This window comes from Ovis canadensis, chromosome 17, assembly GCF_042477335.2.
Source record: "Ovis canadensis isolate MfBH-ARS-UI-01 breed Bighorn chromosome 17, ARS-UI_OviCan_v2, whole genome shotgun sequence".
Taxonomy (NCBI): domain Eukaryota; kingdom Metazoa; phylum Chordata; class Mammalia; order Artiodactyla; family Bovidae; genus Ovis; species Ovis canadensis.
The window spans coordinates 74,406,078-74,431,339 of NC_091261.1; the positions used below are offsets into that span (position 1 = coordinate 74,406,078).

Sequence of the window (25,262 nt, forward strand, 5' to 3'; positions counted from 1 at the left end):
AGGCAGACTCAGGCCCTCGAAACTGGGGGCTGATCAGGTACACAAAAGAGAAGTCCCCAGGTCCCAGCTTTCAAGGATTGAAAGTCAAGATGGGGAAGAAAAAAGATCTATTAGTCTGCTACTTCGTCAGCCAACTTTCAATACATGTGGACTGTAAACATGATTTACAGCTTGAGCTAAGTGGCCTATACAAAGTTCACCAGCAAAAGACTAGACCAAGGGGAGCAAGCCAGCACCTCAAAACACTAGACCATGGGTTAGCAAACTTTTTCTATAATGAGCCATAGGCAATACATAAATGAGCCATAGCCAATACATAAATGAATGGGCAGGGCCGTGCTTCAATAAAACTTTATTTACAAAAGCAGGCAGCAGGCTGGATTTGGCCTGTAGGCTGTAGTTGGCTGGCACTAGGGCTGGACCATCAACTTCCAGAACTAAAAATGAGAGATAATGAGAGTCCCATGTGACAGCCAATGAGAGGCCATGGAAAAGAACACATCAGTGAGCACAGGTCACCAGGCAGACCCTCAGGTGAATATCAGGTACTGACTTAGCACCAAGCTGCTGTATACACGAGTCTGTGCTGTGGGCCCAGAGGTTAGGAAGCAGCAACAGGGATTTACTGAGAATGGTAAATGATTCCAATTTGCACACAAGGATGGCAGACAACCTAACTGAGTAAAGTTTACAAATTATACATCTGAATTCTGAAACAAACAGATGCCACGAACAGTAAGTATCATTTTACCTAATAAGCCGCAGAGATGAGGGGTTCTGGTCCCAGGGGGTGAGGGCATTCCAAAGGCCTAAGAACAGCCCAAGCAAAGGTGTGGCCCAAAGATTTCCAACCTGAGTTAGAAATCTGAACATGGCTGGTATCTCAGTACCAACAGGAACACCAGCAGAGGCTTCTGCTTGCCCCAGCATCATTCTGCTGTGGTAACCATGGTAACAGCTATTTCCCTGGGCTGGCCAACCTTTCCATGTGACCTCCCACTGCTGGACTCAGTTGCTCTTGACCATGAACATGTGATGTCGGAACATCAAACAGGCGCCCTCCTTCCAGGTCTGTATTAGCAAGAATTCTAAGACCCCCATTCCCACTTATCTGATGGAGGCGCACTCTACCTAGGAAAGCAATCTCGTGCTTGTGCAGGAGCTCCGGAAGTTTGGGGTTTTCAGAAGCATGGCCCCAACCAGCCCACACCGCCTGTAAACACACAGAGGCACAAACAGAGGTCTTTCTTCAAGAATCCGCCTCCCATCACACCCCAAAAGCTCCTTGCTGGGTCCTACCAGCCCTGGATTTCAGAGTCTCCCAGGACGCAGCTCCTCCATCCCTTCCGAACTGTGGAACCGGGCTGCTCCAGAGCTCAGGGCATCGTCCCCGTCACAGGCAGACTGGGGCAGCCTGTCTGACTTACCTGCACGGGGATCCTCTTGGCGATGTCCACAATCAGCTCCACGTTGGCGTAATTGTGGTTGTTGGGTCCTCCTGGGACGGGGACATACTGATCTGCCATCTTGATATACTCTGGAATTAAACGAGAGAGAGGCAATCGGAAGGACTGACAGACCCAAGTCGAGGACAGGACACGACGACGCGTGGCCACTGAAAGGATAACCGTGACGATTCTAGGATCACAATGGAGGAACGAACGTATATGATAGTTTGTAGAAAAAACTGAGTTTGACTTTAATTGTGTGAAAATATATGTGTGTCTGGTCATGGCCTGGAAGGCAACAAAAAAGAGGGAAGCAAGCTATCAATATAGTTGGATTAGAAGTGGGTTTTAAAAACATTATATATTTTTCTAATTTTTGGCAGTGCCACGTGGCTGGTGGGATCTCAGTTCCCTGACCAGGGATTGAACCCATGCCATGGTAGTGAAAGCCTGGAATCCTAATCACTAGGCCACCAGGGAACTCCCTAAAAATTCTTATGTATCTTAATACTGTTTTGCCACTAAACAATACAATGTTTGCTTCTAATCATGGTTAAAAAAAAAAAAGCCACATAACAAAATTCCCCATCATAATCATTTTTTACATATGTAGCTCAGTAGTGTCAAGTATAGTCACACTGTTGTGAAACAGATCTCCGGAACTTTCTCATCTCATGCAACTCAAACTCGATACCCACGAAGTGACGCCTCCCCATCCCACTGCCCAGCGCCCTGGCACCCACACTTCTGCCTTCTGTCTCTATGGACCTGACTGCTCAGGACCTCACATCAGTGGAAACAGTGTTTGTCTTTGTGTGACTGGCTTATTTCACTGAGCGCCATGTCCTCAAGGTTCGCCTGTATCATGTACTTAGTCACTCAGCTGTGTCCAACTCTTTGCAACCTGATGGCCGTGGACTACAGCCCGCCAGGCTCCTCTGTCCATGGGATTCTCCAGGCAAGAAGACTGGGGTGGGCTGCCGCGCCCTCCTCCAGGGGATCTTCCCCACCCAGGGATCGAACCCAGGTCTCCCTCATTGCAGGTGGATTTTTTACCGTTTCAGCTACCAGGGAAGCCCCACCTGTGTTATAACGTGATGATTTCTTTCCTTTTCATTGCTGAATACAATACAATGCTTTGATTTTAATATACTCATGCTCTTCAAACACAGAAATCCTCCTTCTAAGAACATGTTCTAAAAAAACATTCATCATTGAGGCCAAAGACATGTAAAAGGGTGTTCACGGGGCAGTGTGTTTTTTTTTTCGCCTGTGGAACTTCCCTGACCAGGGACTGAACCCAGGCCCCTGCAGTTGAAGCTCAGTCTTAACCTCTGGACCAGTGGGGAAGTCCCTTCTCACAGAACAGTGTTTTGAACTGTGCAAAGGTAGATTCAATCAAAAGTCAGGAGTTAGTACATCTGTACTATGACATTCTCCAAGACCCTGAGAAGGAACTCTCGAATGTTATGTGCAGACTTGGAGAAAAACTCGAGAGCAGTGCTCCCTTCTGGCCTGCCGGCCTCTGATGTTGACCCAACGTGGTGTGTTGGTGACGGGAGAGGTCCCAGGGATTACAAATCAAGGAGTCAGGCCATGACCCACTCCTTGTTGAATTTTATTTTCATGTTGGAGAAGATAAACAAGAAAACAAGCAGGGTAACCACAGGCTGTGGGCAGTGCCAAGGCTCTGACAGGGATGACCAGGAGAGCGATGACATTCAAATTGTGCGTGGGGGAGTGGAGGCCTGCTGTGCAAAGAGCTTCCGGAAAGGACTGGCAGCAAACGTTCCAGAACTTTCCAAGCCTCTGCAACAGAAAAGAGCGAGGCCAACACTGATGAGGCCAGTGGGACTGGGACCCAGGGATGGAGGCTGAGAGGCAGGAGATGGGGGTTTGGGAGGCCAGTAGGGGCCAAGTCATGTGAGGTCTTAACTGGCCTTGGTGAGGTTCTCAAATTTTAGCCCGAGTGTGAGGAGTGACCCCACAGCATCAGGCTGTGGACTCAGCCCATGGTTCCAATCTCCAGGACCCTGGGCAACTGAATCACACCTTTGTGCCTCAATTATCTCATCTGTAAAATGGGGCTAACGAGCAAACCTGTCCTCACTGTAGTAAATAAAATGGAGACTCCATCAGTGCAGAGCAGAGCCCAGGACCTTCACTATGGGGAGGTTTGGGGGGTGAGGGAGCTGGTGCTGGACACCGGGTGGGGGGTGGGGCATGCTGATGGAACCTGAGTTGTATTTTTAAAGATCTGTTTGGCTGCTGTGTGAAGAATCTATAAAGGGACACAACTGTTCAGGGGAAAAATCAAGCTGCTGCTGCTGCTAAGTTGCTTCAGTCGTGTCTGACTCTGTGCAACTCCATAGGCAGCAGCCCACCAGGCTCCCCCATCCCTGGGATTCTCCAGGCAAGAACACTGGAGTGGGTTGCCATTTCCTTCTCCAATGCGTGAAAGTGAAAAGTGAAAGTGAAGTTGCTCAGTCATGTCCGACTCTTAGCAACCCCATGGACTGTAGAAAAATCAAACTGCCCAATAGTTATTAACAGAATGATCTATGCTGATAGACATGGAGTGGTAAATAAGTGGAAAAATGAAGGAATGATTGAAAAAAGAGCACATACCCATGCAAGAAAAAAGCATCTGGAGGAAAAGATGCCAAGCTACTGTAACATGGACGTTCCTCAAAGGTGAGAGTTCCACTTTGCATATTAACCATTTGCATTTTTATAAGGTATATGGGTCACTCTTGTTAGCAGCAGACATTTTAATTAAATAGAGAAGATTGGGAAATAAATATGGAATCAGGAGAGGTACCCTGCAATGCTCTCTGGGGTACAGGATGGACTTGGCCCAGGCTGAGTGAAGGAGGTGAGGACGGGGCGTGGCAGAGAGGGAGGGAGTCAGGGTCGGAGTACCTGCGTTGGCCTTGAGGTCCTCTGGCGTTACCATGACTACGAACCGGATGGCCCGCTCATTTCGGAACATCTCATAGGCCCACCTGCGGATGGAGCGCATGCATTTCACGGCGGCAATACCGTTGTTGGCGATGAGCACCTGGACAGAGGAAAAGGGCAGGGGACCTGTGCTGGAGGCTACGTGCTACCCCAGGGTTCATCTCACCTCTGAGAGCCTCCGAGGGTACTTCCTGCTTCTGCAAGTGCTCACCAACGGGCAGGCCTTTCTCTGCAGCCTGAGGCAGGTTGGCCTACTCCACCCCACCCCGAGTGCCAGGACCCCACCTGTACCTTCTCGATGACCAGATGCCCCCCAAAGCGCGCGACGAACTCGGCAGGGGAAGCCACAGTGAAGTCTCTGTGCAGGTCCACCTTCCTCTGCTCTCGGCCCCTTCTTGCGAGGTGGAGCCCCGACATGCTGGGCCTGCGAGGGAGCAGGGCAGACCCGTGAGCAAGCAGGCTGGGGCCGCACAGGCCCCTAGGAAATTCACTTCCACAGAGAAGCCGAACTCCATCAGACTCCTGCAGCTTTGCAGTCCCTCTCTGGGGACCCTGAAACACTTTACGAGGAGACTTCAAGAGGTTAGATCACGAAAGAAGCAGAAGAGAACGATCTGTCCTAAGCTGTATTTTCAGGGTTTTCATCTTCAATTCACTCTTTATATAAATTCTCACAATTTAGGCACTCAAATAATACCAAAAAAAAAAAAAAAAACAACTTACAACAGGGTACAAGTTCAAGATCAGAGAAGTACACATTCTGATACTTTATACTTGTGAAGCAGTTTGTACCTTTCGTGTGCTTTTCTGTACTTGTATATCAAGCTTAAAAAAAAAACCTGAAAACAATAAAGAAATGTATAACAACAAAATAGAAGGTCCTTGTCCCATCGCCCCTCTAGAACCCCACTCCAGAGGAAATCACATTTGACTCTGGCATTTACGCATCTCCGTGGTTCTGAACGATGTGTGTACGTTATCCTGTGAGTCATCCATTAAGACATCATCCATCTATGAGCTTGTTATCTTGGCAGACACGGAATTACTGCTCTTAAGCAGCCACCCCACCCCCTTTCCCCAACCTCGTAACACAGGTAACCTGCAATTTGGTAGATTTATGGTGTTTTATGAGTCTGGGATCATTATTCACAGGTGAGGGTTTGTGGCATATCAGATAACCCTTTCTTATTTTTATTTTCCTGGAGTTAATTACTTTGTTTTTTAGCCTGGTTTTCCTTGCATCTTCATCTCACTCCTCAGCCTCCTAGGACACGTAAGACAATCAGTTCCACTGCGTTTTCATTGGCCACATCCCTCCTGAAGGCCTCGACACTGCTTGCATCTGGACACAGTCCACTAAGACCCTGTACAACCATCAGCTGGGACTTCCCTTCACCAACATCCTTAGGATTCCCTGTGCCTTTCCTGGGGGTTTTATCCCCCGAATTCAGAGTGCCACATGGCTCCCTCTTTTTTGATAGACCCCTTCGTCTTGCTAGGGCACATCCTACAGTGGTTTCATCCAGTTAAAAAGATGACACTCTCCAGGACATGTGACAGCGAGGCCCCAACGTGCCTGTCTTGGTCCCGGCTGTACAGGCTTCTTTTGTCGCTCTCACCCCAGAGATCTCCTTTGGTTCTCTTAGATCCCTTTGCTTTTCTGTCCTCCATGTCTTGCCCTTCTTTGATCTACCCTCTTGCTTCAGTGGAAGACATCCTTCAGCAGCTTTCTAAGAAAGTGTGTTCGGGGGAGCAAATGTTGTGTGGCCTTGCATGTTCTAAAACTGTCTTCCTTCTGCCCTCACGCTGGACCCGATCATGTAGCTGTGCATGGAATTCTAGGAGGGAGAGCCTTCTCCTTAAGAATTTTGGAAGCCTCAAGCCATTGTTGTTGAGGCTTTCAAGAATGCTAGAACCAGAGCTGTGCTGATCCTTGGTCCTTTTGTAGGTGACCTGTTTTTTCCTATCCAGAAGCTTGTAGGTTCTTCTCTTTTTGCCAGTATTCTGTAAGTTTAGCGAACAATTTTAGGAATGTGCTGAGGTATGTGTCTACTTCCATCAGTAACACTGGGAAGCTGTCAGGTTCCTTCAATCTGGAAGCTGAAATCCGGAGATTTATCTGCAAATTTTCCATCACTTTCCCAACAAAGGTTCGGGTAGTCAAGGCTACTGGTTTTTCCAGTCATGTACAGATGTGAGAGTTGGATTATAACGAATGCTGAGCACTGAAGAATTGATGCTTTCGAACTATGGTGCTGGAGAAGACTCTCAAGAGTAAGTCCCTTGGACAGCAAGATCAAACCAGTCAATCCTAAAGGATATCAACCCTGAATATTCATTGGAAGGGCTGATGATGAAGCTGAAGCTCCAATACTTTGACCACCTGATGTGAAGCACCAACTCATTGGACAAGACCCTGAACCTGGGAAAGATTTGAGGACAGGAAGAGAAGGGGACAACAGAGGATGAGATGGTTGGATGGCATCACTGATTCAATGGACATGAGTTAGAGCAAACTCTGGGAGATAGTGAAGGACAGGGAGGCCTGGCATGCTGCAGTCCATGGGCTCGAAAAGAGTTGCACATAACTCAGTGATGAACAACAACAAAATCTCCTTAGTGACTTAACTGCCTCTTTTTCCTTCACTTTCTCCTATTATCTGGATGTTGAAATTCCTGAATTGGCCCACAGGTTTATATATTTTTCCCTCTCTTATTACTCTTCTTATTCCTTCTGGGCTATTTCCTCAGCCTTATCTCCTAACTGTTCTAATAGCGTGCTTTCAATGTCTAAGAGCTTGGTTTGGGGCTGTAAATGTCCCCTTTCCTATGCACCCTGTTCCTATGTGTGCTCCCTACCCCCGATGAGGGTATTTACGATAGCTTTTCCAAGTTCTCTTCTCCTGATGTGGTTTCCGTATCTCCCATGTGTCCTGTGTCCCTTCTGGTTGGGTGTTTGCGGTTTGCCTTCCATCTTAGAAACTGCACTTGAATGTATGATAAGCCTTGGTTGCTCTCTCAGGACCAAGAGCAGGAACCAGAGAGTTGATGAAAAGTACTGGGCATGTGGTGAAGTCACTGAACCCTGAGCTCAATGCAGGGTGGTTTGGGAGGGAGGGCTGTGTGTTGGGGAATTCCAAGTATTTTTCGAGGCATCCTCGCTGGCTGGTCCAGTTCCCCCAGCGAGGACAAGTCTGTGGGGCTTCTGTTGTTCAGTCACTAAGTCGTGTCCTACTCTTTGTGACCCCACAAACTGCAGCAAACCAGGCTTCCCTGTCCTTCACTATCTCTCAGAGTTTGCTCAAACTCATGTCCATTGAGTCAGTGATGCCATACAACCATCTCATCCTCTGTCGTCCCCTTCTCCTCTTGCCCTCGATCTTTGCCAGCATCGGGGTCTTTTCTAATGAATCAGCTGTTTGCATCAGGTGGCCAAAGTATTGGAGCTTCAGCATCAGTCCTTGCAATGAATATTGAGGGTTGATTTCCTTTAGGACTGACTGGTTTGATCTCCTTACAGTCCAAGGGACTCTCAAGAGTCTTCTCCAGCACCACAGTTCGAATGCATCAGTTCTTTGGTGCTCAGCCTTCTGCCTGAAAGTTAAAGGTTGGCCAGGCGCTGGGACAGGTCTGGAGAATAGGACAGCTTTCAGGATTCAGCAGCGACATAGCACTCATCCTCTGGTTTGGGAAGTAGGCCCACGCTCCACTATGCTCATCAGTGTCCAGTCCAAAGACCCTCTACTTCCCATCCTCCAGAGATCAAACCGCCTGCCTGCAACTGGGGTGGAAGTGGGCAGCCCCCAGCCACCTGGGCACATGAGGGGACCTGGGATTCTTTCACCTTGTCCTCCTCACGCTGGGGTCCCTGGATGCCGAAGTACACAATGCTGCTGATCCTGGTGCCTTCGGGATACAGGCCCTCAGCTTCTCTCTCTGCTCCTTATGGCTCAGACCTCTTGGTTCCGTTAACCACTGACTGCTTGTTCATCTGCTTTCCAGTTTCCAAAATGTCACTGCTAACTCCTGCTTCCGTTCTGCCAGGACCTGATGGGTTTCCAGCTCTTTAATACAAATCTTGGAATTCCCTGGTGGTCCAGGGGTGAAGAATCCACCTACTAACGGCTGGGACACAGGGTTGATCCCTGGTCCAGAAGGATCCTACATGCCGCGGAGCAACTAAGCTTGGGACACAGCTATTAAGCCTGCGCTCTAGAGCCCAGGAGTCGAAACTACTGAGCCCACACCCTGCAACTACTGAAGCCCTAGCACCCTAGAGTCCGTGCTCCCCAACAAGAGAAGCCACCGCAATGAGAAGCTTGCTCACCGCAATCAGAGAGTAGCCTCCGCTGAGCATGGCTAAGAAAGCTCGTACACAGCAATGAAGGCACGGTGCAGCCAAAACTGGACAAATAAGATGTGAAAGAAAAAGCTCTTGTCCTTTGGTGAGGTTTAAACAGGTGCGGAATCAGGCGTTCTGTCCACTCTCTCTCATCCCACCAATGGGTTATTCAACCAGGGAGACAGCCGCCTGCCAGGCATTAAGTTAGAGGTTTGCCACTGAGGGATGTGTCCAACAACTGTGTCACCAGGCATCTTGGGAGGGTGGGTCTGAGGGGCCAAAAAGTTTTGGTGAAGAACTGACAGGTCCTAAGGAACACTGCCAGCAGGCCACTGGGAACAGCACAGTTGTAGGCCAATCAGCCACTGGGGGAAAGAGATCCCATTTTACAGATAGGCAAACTGAGGCCCAGCCAGGCAATCACCCAGCAAGTAAACAGGACTGGGGCTCTTGCCATCACACCAGGAAATTTGGTGTGGGCATTTCCTGCTACACAAAGTCTTTGCATCCAGGATAGTTCCCCATGGGGAAAGCTTTCTAGAAACCTGCAGTCTGTCCCCCTCACCCTCTCCAGGCTCTGCCTATCAGAAATGAAAAAACGGACTTCCAGGCCAGGGAACAAAACCAGAAATGAATGACAGAAACCCATCGTGAGGGCATGAGGGTATACCATAAGAGGATTTGTATTTTTCAATGAAGACTTTCTTAGTTCAACTGGGCTTCTGCATGCTGCCTGGAAGAACAAACAAATGGACAAGTGATTTGCGGCCCTTGAGCTGGCCTTCCTGCCTCCCATAAATTGCAACCAGCTTCTCTTCTAAAACCTCCTAGGATTGAAGTGCTAAAATGAAATGGGACTTGGAAAAGGACTCTGGAGGTCAGTATCATCTTGCAAATGTGGACAGGGCTTTCATCAGAATTATATTCCGTGAACCAGCAAGCGTGTTTTGTTTCACTGAGTAACAGCCTGTTTTTATTTCTTTAAAACAGTGGTCCCCAACCTTTTGGCACCAGGGACCAGTTTCATAGAAGATAATTTTTCCACAGACAGGGCAAGGGGGGAGGGATGGTTTCAGGGTGACTCAAGCACATGATATTTATTGTGCATCTTATTTCTATTATTATTACATCAGCTCCACCTCAGATCATCAGGCATTAGATCCCAGAGGTTGGGGACCCCTGCTTTAGAAAACAGGCAGATTTGGCCTCAGTGCCGTCATTTGCAGACCCCTCATGTAGGAAAGCAGACACCAAAACAGGCAGTTTTCTCACAGTGGTTGAACAACGGGTCATTCCTGTTTTCTTCTCTTTGCCTACGTTCATTAAATTTTCCATCATGCTATGATTATTTTCGATAAGAAGAGAAAGCTATTAACTTTGTAACAGGGATGCTGAAAGCCATGGTCATTTTGGTTTCCATCAGGTAAGGCATTCAGTAGCCTCCACTATAAAGTGAGGATAATAACACGTACCTCACTGGATTGTGAGGATTAAACAAGCTAGCACATTTTCCAGTGGTCATGTGTGGATGTGAGAGTTGGACCAAAAAGAAGGCTGAGCACTGAAGAATTGATGCTTTTGAACTGTGGTGTTGGAGAAGACTCTTGAGAGTCCCTTGGACTGCAAGGAGACCCAACCAGTCAATTCTGAAGGAAATCAGTCCTGAATAGTCATTGGAAGGATGGATGCTAAAGCTCCAATACTTTGGCCACCTGATGCAAAGAACTGACCCATTGGGAAAGACCCTGATGGAGGGAAAGTTGAAGGCAGGAAGAGAAGGGGACGACAGAAGATGAGATGGTTGGATGGCATCACTGACTCGATGGACATGGGTTTGAGCAAGCTCTGGGTGTTGGCGATGGACAGGGAAGCCTGGCGTGCTGCAGTCCATGCGATCGCAAAGACTCAGACATGAATGAGTGACTGGAATGAACTGAACTGAAAGAAAGTAAAAGCCAGCACTGGGTGCACGGAAAACTTTATTATTTCAGTGCAATGATGCCAAGAGAATCAGGGGCTACTGATCTCCCCACCTAACCAAGAATGGCATCAGGCTGCTCCTCCGCCCAGGGCCTCCTCCCCAACCACCCACTCTCCCCACTCTGTCCATGGTCTCCCCAACCAGCTAGCTTGATCCTCCAGCTTCAGAAAATCTGAGACATCCCATTTTTATACACACAGCCTTAAAACTCAGCAATTTGACCTAAAGCGCAACAAAGAAAAACTTAACCGCTAGAAAAACACCTTTCTGTGGCCTGGGGAAAACCATTCATGGCTGCCGTTTTGATCTCAAAACTGGTGACACAGCCCCTCCATCAGGCGGGCCCCAAACCCATCACAGCAAAGTAGGTGGGTGAACACACAGTGCTGCTGTGGTGGCTTTGCTTCAGGGTCAGCCTCAGAGCAGGCGGCTATTTTTAATCTGTTTCTGACGAAGCTGGAGGCCAATCAACATTAGCTCTGGGGGGCTGACCTTTGGCCGGCATTCGTTCCAAGACAAGCGTGGGGGCTGAAATACGCCACAGTGACTTTGGAGATGGCTTCAGGTGCAGGCAACGATGCAAGAGAGCTGTCAGCGAAACACCAAGCAGCGTCAGCTGCCTAGGCGTGAGAACAGGCAGGGCTGCACGTGGAAGGAAGGAATAAACATCCTCAAGTGTCGCCATAGATTGGGCCCAGAGGGGGCCTTCCTGAATCCCCACAGCCTTACACAGGGGAGGCCATAATCTCCTGCACACAGTGAAGAAACCGAGGCTCAGAGAGGCCCAGAGACCTCAAGTCATACAGCTGGCAGGTGGCAGAGCTGGGCTTCCAGTCCGACTCTACCTGACCCCTGGAAGCTAATTTCAAGGCAGAAAGCCATCTGAGATCAATGGAAGTAACTATATGGTCTGGACTTTGAAAAATAAGCACTTACATCTGAGACACAATTTTGAAGGCCAGGGTTCTCAACTGGGTGCAACCCTGCTCCCTTGGGGACACACAGCAATGCCTGCAGACATTTTTGGGTGTCAAAATGTGCTCCTGGCATCTAGGGGATAAAAGCCAAGGATGCTTCTCGACATCCTGCAAAGCCCCCCACAAAGACTGTTGTTCGGTCACTAAGTTGTGTCCAACCCTTTGTGATCCCATGAACTGCAGCACGCCAGGCTTCACTGTCCTTCACCATCTCCCAGAGTTCACTCAAACTCATGTCCATTGAGTCAGCGATGCCATCCAACCATCTCATCCTCTGTCGTCCCCTTCTCCTCTTGCCTTCATCTTTTCCAGCATCAGGGTCTTTTCCAATGAGTCAGTTCTTTGCACGAGGTGGCCAAAGTATTGGAGCTTCAGCTTCGGCATCAGTTTCTCCAATGAATATTCAGGGTTGACTTCCTTTAGGATTGACTGGTTTGATGATCTTGCTGCCCAAGGGATTCTCAAGAGGTTTCTCCAGCATCACGGTTTGAAAGCATCAATTCTTCGGGGTTCAGCCTTCTTTATAGTCTAACTCACATCTGTACGTGACTACTGGAAAAACCATAGCTTTGACTAGATGGACTGTTGTCAGCAAACTGATGGCTCTGCTTTTTAATATGCTGTCTAGGTTTGTCTCAGCTTTCCTTCCAAGGAGCAGATGTCTTTTAATTTCGTGACTCCAGTCACCATCTGCAAGGCCCCAAATGTTAACAGTGCCACCGCTGAGAGATCCCAGCAGACTAGAGCCATCCTTCCAGGCTTTGAATCCGAATCTACTACTTACGACCTGGGGAGTCATGGGAAAGTTGTTTCCACACTTTGTGCTTTGGCTCCTGATAAGAAACGCAAACATTCAAAATCCTAATGGTAGACTTCCCTGGTAGTCCAGAGGTTAAGAATTTGCCTTCCAATGCAGGGGATGGTGTGATCCCTGGCTGAAGAACTAACACCCTATATGTCATGAGGCAACCGGAGGTCCCGCTCACTCTAGAGCCCACGTGCCGCAACTAGAGAACCTGGCCGTCTATGATGAGAAGCCCGAGCTCTGCAATAAGAGAAGCACGTGTGTTGAAACTAAAGAGAAGCCCGTGCACATGCCACAACAAAGACCCAGCACAGCCCCGTCCCCAAAAAACTGATGCCCAGACTACTATCAATCAGCATCTCTCGGGGTTCAGGGATTGAGGGGGGACTCAGGCATCTACATTTTTCAAAAGCCCCCCAGGAAACTCTAATGTGCACGACACAGGAGTGAGACCCACCCACAGACCAACAATCAACAGGTCAACATGGGCAACTGGCCATGGTGCTGAGCTGGATTCCCTTAGCAGTGATGTCACCATGCGGTATTGTGGGGCTCACCGAAGACCAGATTCTTCTGCCTTATGGTCCTCAACTTCATTTCATTCTATTCCACTCAAGACTCCTCTTGAGCAGCTCTTCTCCAACCACTCTGACCCACATTCATTCATCTGTTCTCTGAACTCTAGTCCTGTTTGCACACCAAAGGATGCTGGCTGGCATTTGGGACCTGGCCTTCCTGCTAGTTCTGGCTCCTCAGTAGATCGTCTAGGCCTTCAGGACAGGATCCTAAACACCTCACAATTCCCCAGGCATCTTTTGCAACCGAATCCTGTCATCACTGTCATCAGCTGTCCAAATGTCTGTGCTGACTCAGGACAGCACTCAAGTTCTGTGCATAAGAAGCCTGGAAAGTCCAGTTAGGATCAGCCTCAGGGACAGATGAGGAAACCAAGGTTCAGAGGGTGGATGACACTTGCTAAAGGTTACACAGCTCAGTGGCAGAGTGGGGCTGTCTAGCTCCATCTTTTTAGCGACTCTAAGCTAAGAGAGGAACCATGCAGTGACCCAAGAAAGCATCTTCATAGTGGCTCAGATGGTAACGTGCCTGCCTGCAATGCAGGAGACGCAGGTTCAATCTCTGGGTTGGGAAGATCCCCTAGAGAAGGAAACGGCAACCCACTCCAGTACCCTTGCCTGGAAAATCCCATGGACAGAGGAGCATGGTAAGCTATACTCCATGGGGTCGCAGAGAGTCAGATACAACTGAGCGACTTGACTTTCACTTTTCAGTTTCATTATTATATACACTGTGATCACATGGCCTTTTGAACTTGCCAGGACAATTCCAATTTCTTGCAAGTTCATTTCTTTGGATTAAAGTATTTGTGAAAACTATTCTTTTGGATTAAGGTGTGGTTGGATGGCATCACTGACTCAATGGACATGAGTCTGAGCAAAGTCCAAGAGATAGTGAAGGACAGGGAAGCCTGGCACACTGCAATCCATGGGGTTGCAAGCAGTCAGATATGACTTACCGATTGAACAACAATAAACAACAAAAGTTATAGGTTAGGGACTTCCCTGGTGGTACAGAGGTTAAGACTCCACCCTCCCAATGCAGGGGGCCCAGGTTCAATCCCTGGTCGGGGAACTAGATCCTGCATGCCCCAACTAAAAGCCTACATGCCTACATGCCGCAATGAAAACCCACTGCAGTGAGAAAAAGAGTTGCAGGCTAAAGTTTTTGTGGTGACAGGGGAAAAAATGCATCCTTTCCAGACCACCTGACCTGCTTTTGTTACTCTAGGATTTGAGTGTTTTGGCTGAACAGGTTAGATTAGGGATCCAAATGTGGAAGAAATATAACTCCCATACTCCCCAAAAAACTTAGTGCACAAGAATGACCGTGACCCAAATCTGGGAGCCCTGCCCTTCTGCGGGCCCTCTGCTCAGACACATTCTGAGCCCTCCAAGTCTCTCTGAAGGCTCTGACAGTCTGCTCTGCGAAAGGACCGAAAAACTGGAGGGCCAGCCTCCCTCCTGGAGGAGTGGCCACACATCTGGGACATATCTTTTGCTCTCTCTGAAGCCCACAGCTGAGAAATCAACAACCACTGAGGTCCCTCTGGCTCTAGGAGTCTTTACTGCCTTGGTGTGCTCACCAGCCACAGTCACTAGTTGCCAGCCGAGTCCTTTAGTCTTCTGACTAGTCCAACATGAGGAAGGGCTGACATTTAGAGTCTGTTCAAGCACATCAAGCATTCGAACATGGCTGCCCATGGAGAGCCCTTTGCGCAACAGCCTGAGTGTGAATCCTGGTTATCCTCTCACCAGCCCCGACAGCCTCAGTTTCCTCATCTGTAAAATGGGGGTGACAGCACCCACTGAGTGTTCCATGGTGGTGATGCAGACCTGGCATGAGCTCACCATACAGAGTATTCAGTCTGGCATCTTGAAAGCACCCCATAGAGGAAGCACTTAATTACTGTTGCCCCAGGGGGCCGTGATTTTGAATTACTAAGAAAACACCTGCTTCCCCCACCAGACCAAGTGTTCCCAGAAGGCAGAGCTCAGGTTTCCCAAACATTTCTGGGTCCCTTCCTGTTTCTAGATGCAGACCGTATACTCGGGAGATATTCAAGGAATGTTTATGGGCCAGATGGATATACCCTGGGAAAAGAATAAGTGATAGAGACTTAGCCATGAAGCTGTTTTTTGCTGTGTTGGTTATAATAAGAAAAAGGGAGAAGGAGCCCAAATATCCATTCTTTGTAGGAGATTATTTATACATTTTAAAGTATATCCATTTTAAGGAACACAATGGACCCCTTCTGCATGCTGCAGAACAAGGGTAGGCAAATGTCTTCTGTCCAGGACTAGATAGTAAATACTTTATATTTTAGAGTCTAGACAGTCTCTATTCCACTACTAAACTCTGCCCTTGAAGCACAAAAACAGCTATATATGTTCCAATAAAACCTTATTTGTAAACCCTGAAATCTGAACTTCATGTAATTTTCACAACTCACCAAGTAGTATTCTTCTTTTGATTTGTTTCAGCCATTCAAAAGTTATAAACTATTCTTTGGACTTCCCTGGTGGTCCAGTGGCTAAGACTCCACGCTCCCATTGCAGGGGCCCAGGTTCGATCTCTGGTCATGGAACTAGATCCTACATGCTACAGCTAAAACATCTCATGTGCTTCAGCTAAGACCCAGTGTAGATAGATAGACAGATAGATAGAGAAGGAAAGAAAGGTAAAAACTATTCTCTGCTCACAAGGTACGCAAAAACAAACTGTGGGCGATAGTCTGCTGAGCCTGGTGGTAGAATACTTATAAAAGAATGAGATATAAAATGAAAATGTGAGTTATGACATAGTATGTTCAGTATGATTCGAGTTCATAACTTAAAATACATCTGCACACACACAAGGCTGCGAGACTATATAGCAACTGTTAATAAAGATCAAATGTGGGTTGAGTTTGTTCTTCCTTTTTCGCTTATCTATAATTTTCTGAATTTTGAACAACGAACATAATTATCATCACTTTGGTAATTTTAAAAAATGCAATTAAAATGAGACAAAAAAAGAAATGAGAACAAGTTGGCACCAAGAAGGACTCAGGCACAGAAATGGCAGCGCTCATCTGCTTAGCAAACAACCTTAGATGGGATGCCTGCCCAGGGGCACGTGAGTTCCCCTCCCACCCGGGCTTCATGATCACGAGGCTTCAAAAATACCTACCATGTGCAACCATCATCCTTATCAAGGCTAAGGGGAGGACGAGGCAGAAAGCTCGGCCTCCACCAACCTGTCAACTAGAGGCACCTGTGCGCTCCTGCGCTGCCTCCTCCAATCAGCATCATTGCCAAAACTGCCTCCACTTCAAATGCCAAGCCGAGCTAGCGTCTTCGAGGAGGGCTCCATCTCCCCAGCTGCCAAACTGAAGACAGCGTTTCTTTGGGTGGGGGCGGAGGCGGGGAAGACGGGGTGGTGCAGCTGGTCTTTACTCGGGCAGGGAGTTGGGGGTGGGGTGGGAGGGACTCGGCACAAGCTTAAAAAAGATAAAGGTCATTATACTGGAAGACTTACTTACTTTACTTTGCGGTCAGGGGAACAGACCTTGCACTTGGCAGGGCTCATGTCGACCGTCCTGCCGCTCACCAGGCTGCTCTTGGGACGCAGAGCATGCACCCCCGAACCCCGTGAAGCAGACCCCGGTCCTGGGGCCCGGCCAGGTCCTGACAGAGAGGCGGAGGCGCTGTCCTAGAGAGCCTCGGGCCGAGTGGCGCACCAGCCTGCAGGAGCTCAACTCTCCGCCTGGCTTCCTCCATCCTGAAAAGCGTCCGGCACGCGAGTGTAGTGGGGCAGATGCGCCGGCCAGGCCCCGCCCCGAGGCGGGCCCCGCCTTCCGGGCAGGCCCCGCCCCCGACCGGGCCCCGCCTCCCGCCTCCTGTCCGGGGACTGGACGCGAACCCCGCCTTCTCCCCCCAGCGTCCGGTCCCCCTCCACCTCCCCTCGCCCAGCCGGCAGCCAGCCGCGCAGCCACCGCTGACCTTGGGCGCCCGAGGCTTGCGGCCGGAGAGTTTAAAAGAATCTCGAGGCTCCCCAGTTCCCCCGACTGGAGTAGAACAATTCCAGGATAGCAATCCCCTACGCTCTGGCAGCTGGGAAAAACTCTCCAGCAATTCACGTCCTGGAATACGCACACAGTAGAGAAGTGGTGGAAAATAGGGGTTCTTTAATATGTGAGTCCAATGTCACCTCGGTGCCTGGTAAAAGCCCCCGGAGTCAAGTCAACTTTTGGCTTCCAAGCGCCGGCTTTTGCTTATTCTTTCATCTATGCTACCAGAGACATGTCTGCTCCATGCCTCCTCCCTACCCACCCACCTCTCCTCCCCAGCCCCCAGTCCTCCACCCCTTCCCCCGTGATCGTCTGGCACACACTTGGAACCACCTGGGTCCCCAGCTAAAATGAGGGCCTCCAAGACAGGAAGGACGCAGCTGCCCTGTGACCCTAAGTAAGTTTCCTTCTAAGACATGTACAGGGTCCTCTTTGGTGCCTTTGTCTCATTTAATCATGGCAACAACCCTACTGGTTTTATTTACTATCATTAAACAGATAAGGAAAGAGGATGCAGAGATAGAATAAATACAGGTGCTGGAGGCTTGGACCCGGACAAACTGATTCCAGTTAGAATGAACGAATGAATGCTTCTCCAGGTAGTTGAAAGGACCCAAAACACTGCCTAGGAAGCACTGCAATAACAATAAATGTAATTTACGTTGACAGCAAACCAAAACTTAAAAAATAAACTGTGTGCACGCTCAGTCTTGTCCTATTCTTTGCAACCCCATGGACTGTAGCCTGCCAGGCTCCTCAGATACAAACAGACAAAAACACCCAGCTGCCATTTCTGAAGAGCTGGGAGCAAAAAGTGGGTGTCAGGGCATTGTGCATGGCCCCTGCACACAACCCCACAGAGGGTTGGGCAGACCACCTACGCCACCTCTCCAACCTGACCCCTGGACACACCTCTACCCTCATCCCATATAAGGAATGAGTTCCCCCTCCTTGTGAGGGAGCAAACAAAGGAATCTGTTACTTGTTTTCTCTCCCTCCTGCAGCGGCAGCCGGCTGCCTTGCCTGAACTTCTTGTCTGGCCTCTAGTCAGTTTCTATTGGTCAAGGAAGGCCAAGAACCCTGGTCGGTAATACTATCTCCTAACTCTTCCCATTGGGCTTCCCTAGTGGCTCAGATGCTAACGAGTCTGCCTGCAATGCGGGAGACCTGGGTTTGATCCCTGGGTTGGAAAGATCCCCTGGAGGAGGGCATGGCAACTCCAGTATTCTTGCCTAGAGAATCCCCATGGATAGAGGAGCCTTGTGGGCTACAGTCCATGGAGTCACAAAGAGTTGGACATGACTGAGCGACCAAGCACAGCACAGCACAACTCTTCCCATTAATGGAAAGAACAAGTTAGAAGGAGGCTGGAGGTGCCTTTCCCAGGGCCCAGGTTAAGCGGAAGCATCAACACTGGGAGTTCGAAGACCACTTTCTGATCTGCATCTGCTGAGGGTCTGGGTTTGAATGGCTTTGAGGTCTTCCCAGCCTATGCTGGGAGGCCTCAGGGAGACCCCTGAACCTCTCTGGGCTTCAGCTTCTTATATATGTAGTGAAATGACTGGTTCACTTTCTCCTCCCCATCACTTTTATACCTTTGAGCCACCAGGGAAGGGTGTTTTGTGATTAAACATCATTAAAACGTCATATAACAATATTTTCAGCAGAAAGTTAGAAAATGCAGAAGATATAAATGACCCATAATTGTACCACATAAAGACAATGATTACTATTACACACTTATTAAGAATGAACAGTTTCTTTCTTTTTTTTTTTTTTTTTTTTGCCACAATGCATGGCTTGTGGGATCTTAGTTCACCAACCAGGAATCAAACCCACACCCTTGGCAGTGAAAGAGTGGAGTACTAACCACTGGACCACCAGGGAATTCCCTCAAACGTTTTTTGTGCTTACTGTGCACCAGTAAATATTCTTAGCATACTACACACACGTCTACAATCCCTCACCAGAAATCCCCAGGGCCCAATGTATTTTGGAATTTGGGAATTTTTTTTTAGGAAGGTAAGCCTTATATGACACATTATGGTGTTAATATTTCACCAGAAGAAGGCATAAATATTCACACAAAGTGGGATAAATGAAGACCAAAAATAACTGGGCATCTACTCAAGGCAGGTTTTGATAAGTACATTCACAGCCAGTTAATAAACTTAAGTTTCATAACTTTAAATTTTAGGACTGCAGTTGTATAATCCTGAACCTGCCCCATTCCACTCAATCCACACATTCATTCCCAATGTAGGAACATTAAGGTAACATGCTAGTAAGAGGTGGCTTTGAACCTAGGATCTTAGCCTAGGTCCATTGTGTACTAACCACTTTGCTGCTTGTCACGAACACATGGGACTGCCCCATAACCCTCATTTCACAGTATAATAAGTAAGGAACTATTTTGCTACATCATGTAACGTTCTCATCAGCTCTGTTTCAAAGGGTTGCATGAGATTCTGACCCTTAGGGGAACTGTTTCCAAGTCCAAGGAAAGGTCAGGTTTCAACTCTTGGCCTGAGATGAACCCAAAAGCAAAGGGACAGGAGGGGAGCCAGGAGGAATTCACACAGTTGTTTTCCTTTTGTCCAGGAGGGCTGGGTCTGTGCCATCCAAAACAACAGCCGCCAGCCACAGGAGGCTATTTAAGTTAATTAAAACTTAAATTAAAAACTCAGTTCTGGGAATTCCCTGACAGTCCAGTGTGCTAAGGGTGCCGGCTCAATCCCTGATTGGGGAACTAAGATCCCAAAGCTCCATCATAAGGCTATAAAAAAACAAAATTCAGTCCTTTAGTCACACCAGGCACACTTCAAGTGCTCAGTAGTCAAATATGAATGGCTGCCAAACTGAACAGCAGAGTTCTAGAATATTCCATCTGGAACATTCCAACCTGGCAGACAGTTCTGTTGGACTGTTCTAGTTTGGCTTGAAAGTTGCCTCTTCCAAGAGCTCTTACCTGACCTGACCACATTTCTCTAAAGTAGACCCCACAGGTATTTATTCTGTACCCTGTTTCCCTCCCGGCATTGAACACACTTGGAAACTATCTTGCAGTCTACCTATTTATTTGCACATTTCCAATCTCCCTGCTAGGATTTTCTATCTTATTTCCTGCTGGAACCATTGTGCTAAATGCATCTCTTCATCCTTCCTCCTTAGAAGTCGCTTAGAACCAGCTCATTGGACATCCAGGTCTAACAATCTCTGATGCTTATCCATTTGGGTAACTTGGTTTCAGTTCAATTCAGCTCAGTCGCTCAGTCATGTCCGACTCTTTGCGACCCCATGAATTGTAGCACACCAGGCCTCCCTGTCCATCACCAGCTCCCGGAGTTCACCCAGACTTAAACTTGGTTTAATAAACTGCTTTTCCCTAATCCCTGCTGAAATTGCCACAGTGAGGGAAAGAACAGGGTCTGGAGGGGAGAGGATATTGGAGATTACTGGAGAACACTGTGTGATACAATAGAACCTGAGTCCTGCTGTCTAGCAGATCTGGCCTCAAAACCTGGCTCTGCCACTTCTGAGCTGTGTGATCTTAGAAAAGGTACTTTGCCTCTTTTTTAAACCATTTTTTAAAATTGAGGTATAATTTCCCTGATGGCTCAGATGGTAAAGAATCTGCCTGCAATGCAAGAGACCTGGGTTGGGAAGATCCCCTAGAAAAGGGAATGGCAACCCACTCCAGTATTCTCGCCTGGAGAATCCCATGGACAGAGAAGCCTCGCAGGCTAGGGTCACAGAGTCGCAAAGAGTTGGATATGACTCAGTGGCTAACACTTTCATAGTTGATTTACAGTGTTGTGTTAGTTTTTTGTACACCAAAGTGATTCAGTTATACACATATACTTTTTCAGATCTGTTTCCTTTATACATTATTACAAGATAGTGAATTTCATTCTCTGTGCTATATAGTAGGTCCTTGTTGTTTATCTGTTTTAAATATATAGCGTGCATGAGTGCTATGTTGCTTCAGTTGTGTCCAGCTCTTTGCGTGTGTGTATATATATCTGTGTCCAGCTCTTTGCAGACATATATATGTTAATCTCAAACTTCTAACTTATATCCTCCCCTGCTCTCCCTTTTGGTAACCATAGGTTTGTTTTCCATGTCTGAGTCTGTTTGTGTTTCGCAAGTTCATTTGTATCCTTTTTTTTTTTAGATTCCACATATAAGTGATATCATAAGATATTTGTCTTTTTTCTGTCTGACTTACTTTACTTAATATGGTCATCTCTAGGTCCATCCATGTTGCTGCAAATGGCCTTATTTCATAATTTTTTTAAATTTATTTTATTTATTTTGCTGCATTGGATCTTAGTTATGGCATTCGTGATCTAGATCCCTAAGCAGGGATCGAACCCAGACCCTCTGCATTGAGAGCGCTGAGTCTTAGCCACCGGACCACCAGGGTAGTCCCTGTTGCATTGTTTTTTTAAAGCTGAGTAGTATTTATTTCACCTCTCAGAGCCTCAGTTTTCTCATCTGTAAAATAGGGATCCATTGCGAGCATTGTACCATGTTTATGAAGGATAAATGGGTAATTTATATAAACTATAGGTAGAAGTAGGGAAGTTCTGGGTAAATTTGAGTGCTGGATGAAGTGGGTGCTGGTGGGAAAGGGGCTGAGGAGGAGTCTACTTCTTATTAAGCACCTACTGTATACCAGACTCTGCATACTTTATACACATTATCCTGTTTAATTTTACAGACGCAGCACCCCGTCCAAGGTCACGCAGTGGGGGGGGGGGTGGCAGAACCAGAGTGGAGCTCAGTCAGCTATGGAATATTTTTTTTCTCACTTCCAGTAACCCGGGTTAAAAGTTAAGCTCACCAGGAACGTGGTGCCTATGGAAGTGGCCGTCTCCTCATCCCGCTTTCCCTCATTTTGACAGTGTACACACACGATGTGCTTAAAAGTGAAGGAGGAAACAGAACAGGCTCTTGAAAGCAGGACTCCAACTTGGGCAGGACTGTGGACTTTGAGCTATATGCCCAGTATCTATGGAAACGACATACCAACTGGAAACCAGGCCCCCAGAAGGAAGAGCCCCAGGGCTCCCCATCGCTAAAAGAATACCCTAATTTTCTGTGTAACCAAATAGAATCGTACATTCTATTATGCTTCTTGGGGTATGACCACAGGCCTATTGATAACTGCACTGTGGGCACCCCACTCCAGCACTCTTGCCTGGAAAATCCCATGGACGGAGGAGCCTGGTGGGCTGCAGGCCATGGGGTCGCTAAGAGTCGGACATGACTGAGCAACTTCACTTTCACTTTTCACTTTCATGCATTGGAGAAGGGAATGGCAACCTGCTCCAGTGTTCTTGCCTGGAGAATCCCAGGGACGGTGGAGCCTGATGGGCTGCCGTCTATGGGGTTGCACAGAGTCAGACACGACTGAAGCGACTTAGCAGCAGCAGCAGTAGCAGCAACTATCTAGGCTTAAGCCATATGAATCACGGGTTAACTTTGATCGCATCTTTCTTTTCCTGTGTTCAGACTAGTTTCAGGGACCCTTATACACTTAGGGTATATAAGGGGGATCGGGATCTGTGTGTCTTCACCTGCCAGGCAGCATGGCCGAACCAGAACACCAGGTGGTCCAAGACTGTTTCTCCCTTAAAGTCTGTTTTCCCTTGGTGGGCTTGACCAGGTGTGGATGAAAACACAGATGGGTTAAAAAAATAACCCAAAAAACTGGTCGGGGTCCTTGGCTAAGAGGAGACTCTGCCCTGGGCCCGCCGGTGTAATAAACTGCACTTCACTATCTGCATTGTCCTTCTGAGTGAGTTTGTTTCCCGGAAACACGTGGCTACAACATTTGGTGCGTTGCCCAGGAAACTCCTCACTTTGAGGAGACAAGTCCCATTTGAGACTACTCCGAGGCCTTGTGGCTTGAATCTTCTAGAGGGAGGAAGGCGCCCCACCCTTCTGGAAGGATTCTGCTTCTCAATGCCCGGACCTCTCACAATAGCAGGTAGTGGATGGCAGCAGGGGAACTGAGTGCTCAGGTGAGGAGGAACCCACCTGGCAGGGTGGAAGAGGGGGCCTGATCACCCCCCTGGGAGGGACTAGAAGGAGCGGGGACCCACAGGAGCCTGGAATAGGCAGGTGGCAGCGGTTGCTTGGTGCACAGGTCGATGAGAGTGTTAGGGCTTAGGAAGGAAATTTGTGAAGGTCATTTAGGAGGTGAGTCCACACCGTCTCGGGGAAAATTATTACCAGTGATCACCAGGGGATTTTTAGGAGAAGAAACTTGGTCCTGTGTGCTCGTATTCTACCCTCCCCCAGGAGGTGTCTCGTCTGCTGTGAATTCTTGACCCCCTCAGAATTGTCAGGCTAGAAGGAGCAGGGTACATAAGTGAGTATGAATTGGCTTTTCTGGAGATGGCCTGGGACGTGGGATATTTAACCCATCTGTGTTTTCATCCGCACCTGATCAAGCCCACCAAGGCAGAACAGACTTTAAGGGAGAAACAGTCTTGGACCACCTGCTGTTCTGGTTCGGCCATGCTGCCTGGCAGGTGAAGACATGCAGATCCTGATCCCCCTTCTCCCTCTGGGATCTGGCAGGATTTGGACGAGGATGACGTGCCCTCCCCCATACTGGATGATGAAGACGCGCCCGCCTCCCAGTGCTCCACCAGGACCGGAGGCCGCCTTAATGCCTGATCCAGGGCCAGGTGAAGTTCCTGCAGCAGCCTCTGCTCCTCTGCCAGCTCTCCCGGAGGTAGAAGTCTCTGGCCAACACTTCCAGGATCCAGCTCCAGTCAAACTGCCCAAGCTATACCCGCCTCTCCTCTCCCAGTGAGTACTGACAGGAAGGGCAAAGGAGACACCAGAATCAAACAGAGGCTGCGCTCCACTAAGGAGCCAGAGGAAAGGGCCCCCGCTACAAATGCTCTTCAGAGAGTTACAGCAGCCTTCGGTTCAGGGGACAGACAGCCACCACCGTCAGCTCCCCCGTAGCCTATTATTACCAGATTAGGCTAATGGAGACTATTTTTCGAACCCACCGCCCTGCATGGGATGACATAATCCAACTACTAGTCTCCCTCTTCAGCACTGAGGACAGACACAGGATCCTAACTGAGGCCAGAAAATGGTTAAGAGCAATGGCACCTGAGGGTACTGCAAACCCACAGCGGTGGGCAGAACTAGCCACCCCCGATGAGAGGCCCCGCTGGGACTGTAACACAGAGGCAGGGAGGGGCCACCTGGAGAGATACCAGGCGGCTATTTTACAAGGCCTCAAGAGGAGGGCCCGAAAAGGTATGAGTATGGCAAAACCCTCCAAAGTGATTCAAAGGGAAAGTGAATCACCCTCTGAGTTCTGCGAAAGACTGTGTGAGGCCTATAGACTTTATACGCCAATAGCCCCAGCCAGAGGCTGCTGGGTCTCAGATGGTGACTAAATGCAGCCTTTGTGTCTCAAGCCTACCCCGAAAATGTCAGATGGTGGGGGGCACCAAGTGACTCATGAATGTTTATACATCCCTGAATGCCTAGTACCTTTGTTGGGAAGAGACTTGCTGTCTAAATTGGGGGCACAGGTGACCTTTCTCCCCATGAAAGACCCACTGTTCGAGTGGGCTCAACTACCTATTTACTCTTCCTCTCAGTAACCCCTCAAGATGAATGGAGGTTGCATGATCTCCCAGAAGGGAAACCGGACTGGCTAAACAGTCAAGAGAGAGAGTTAACTCAACAATTCCCTGAGGTCTGGGTGGAAGACAACCCCGCACCACCCCCCCACCACCCCCGCCCCCCCCCCCCCATGCCCAGGCTTGCAAAACAATTCCTACTAATAGAACTCAAACCCAGTACAATGACATCAGCACTCGCCTTAGGCCTGCCAGACCTTGCAAAGCCGTTGACTCTTTACATGACTGAAAAGGACAAGGTGGCTGTGGGAGTGTTGTCCCAGACTATGGAGACATGGGACAGACCCGTGGCTTATCTCTAATCAGCTGGACAATGTTGCCACTGGGTGGCCGGAATGCTTATGGGCAGTTGCTGTGGTGTCCTTACTGGTCCAGGAGGCAACTAAGCTGACTTTGGGCCAAGATTTGTTCGTAAAAGTCCCTCATGAGGTCAACGCTC

At 48.5% G+C, this 25,262-nt stretch overlaps 1 protein-coding gene across 5 annotated transcripts in view; it reads right to left on the minus strand.

The window, feature by feature from the left end:
- The window catches only part of ACACB (acetyl-CoA carboxylase beta), a 132,606-nt gene that overhangs the window by 65,408 nt on the left and 41,936 nt on the right, over window positions 1–25,262 (minus strand). For 4 of the 5 annotated variants that reach the window (XR_011250012.1, XM_069558243.1, XM_069558244.1 and 1 more), the window contains exons 3-6: window positions 4,701–4,833; window positions 4,371–4,509; window positions 1,428–1,537; window positions 1,132–1,213 (exon numbers count right to left, since the gene is read on the minus strand). Coding sequence is in view for 4 of the 5 variants with exons in the window: in XM_069558243.1 (XP_069414344.1) it covers window positions 1,132–1,213; window positions 1,428–1,537; window positions 4,371–4,509; window positions 4,701–4,833 (464 nt within the window). In the remaining variant the exon portion in view is untranslated. Of the gene's footprint in view, window positions 1–1,131; window positions 1,214–1,427; window positions 1,538–4,370; window positions 4,510–4,700; window positions 4,834–16,613; window positions 16,907–25,262 lie in introns of those variants that run through there. The other variant, XM_069558246.1, reaches the window with a different exon arrangement.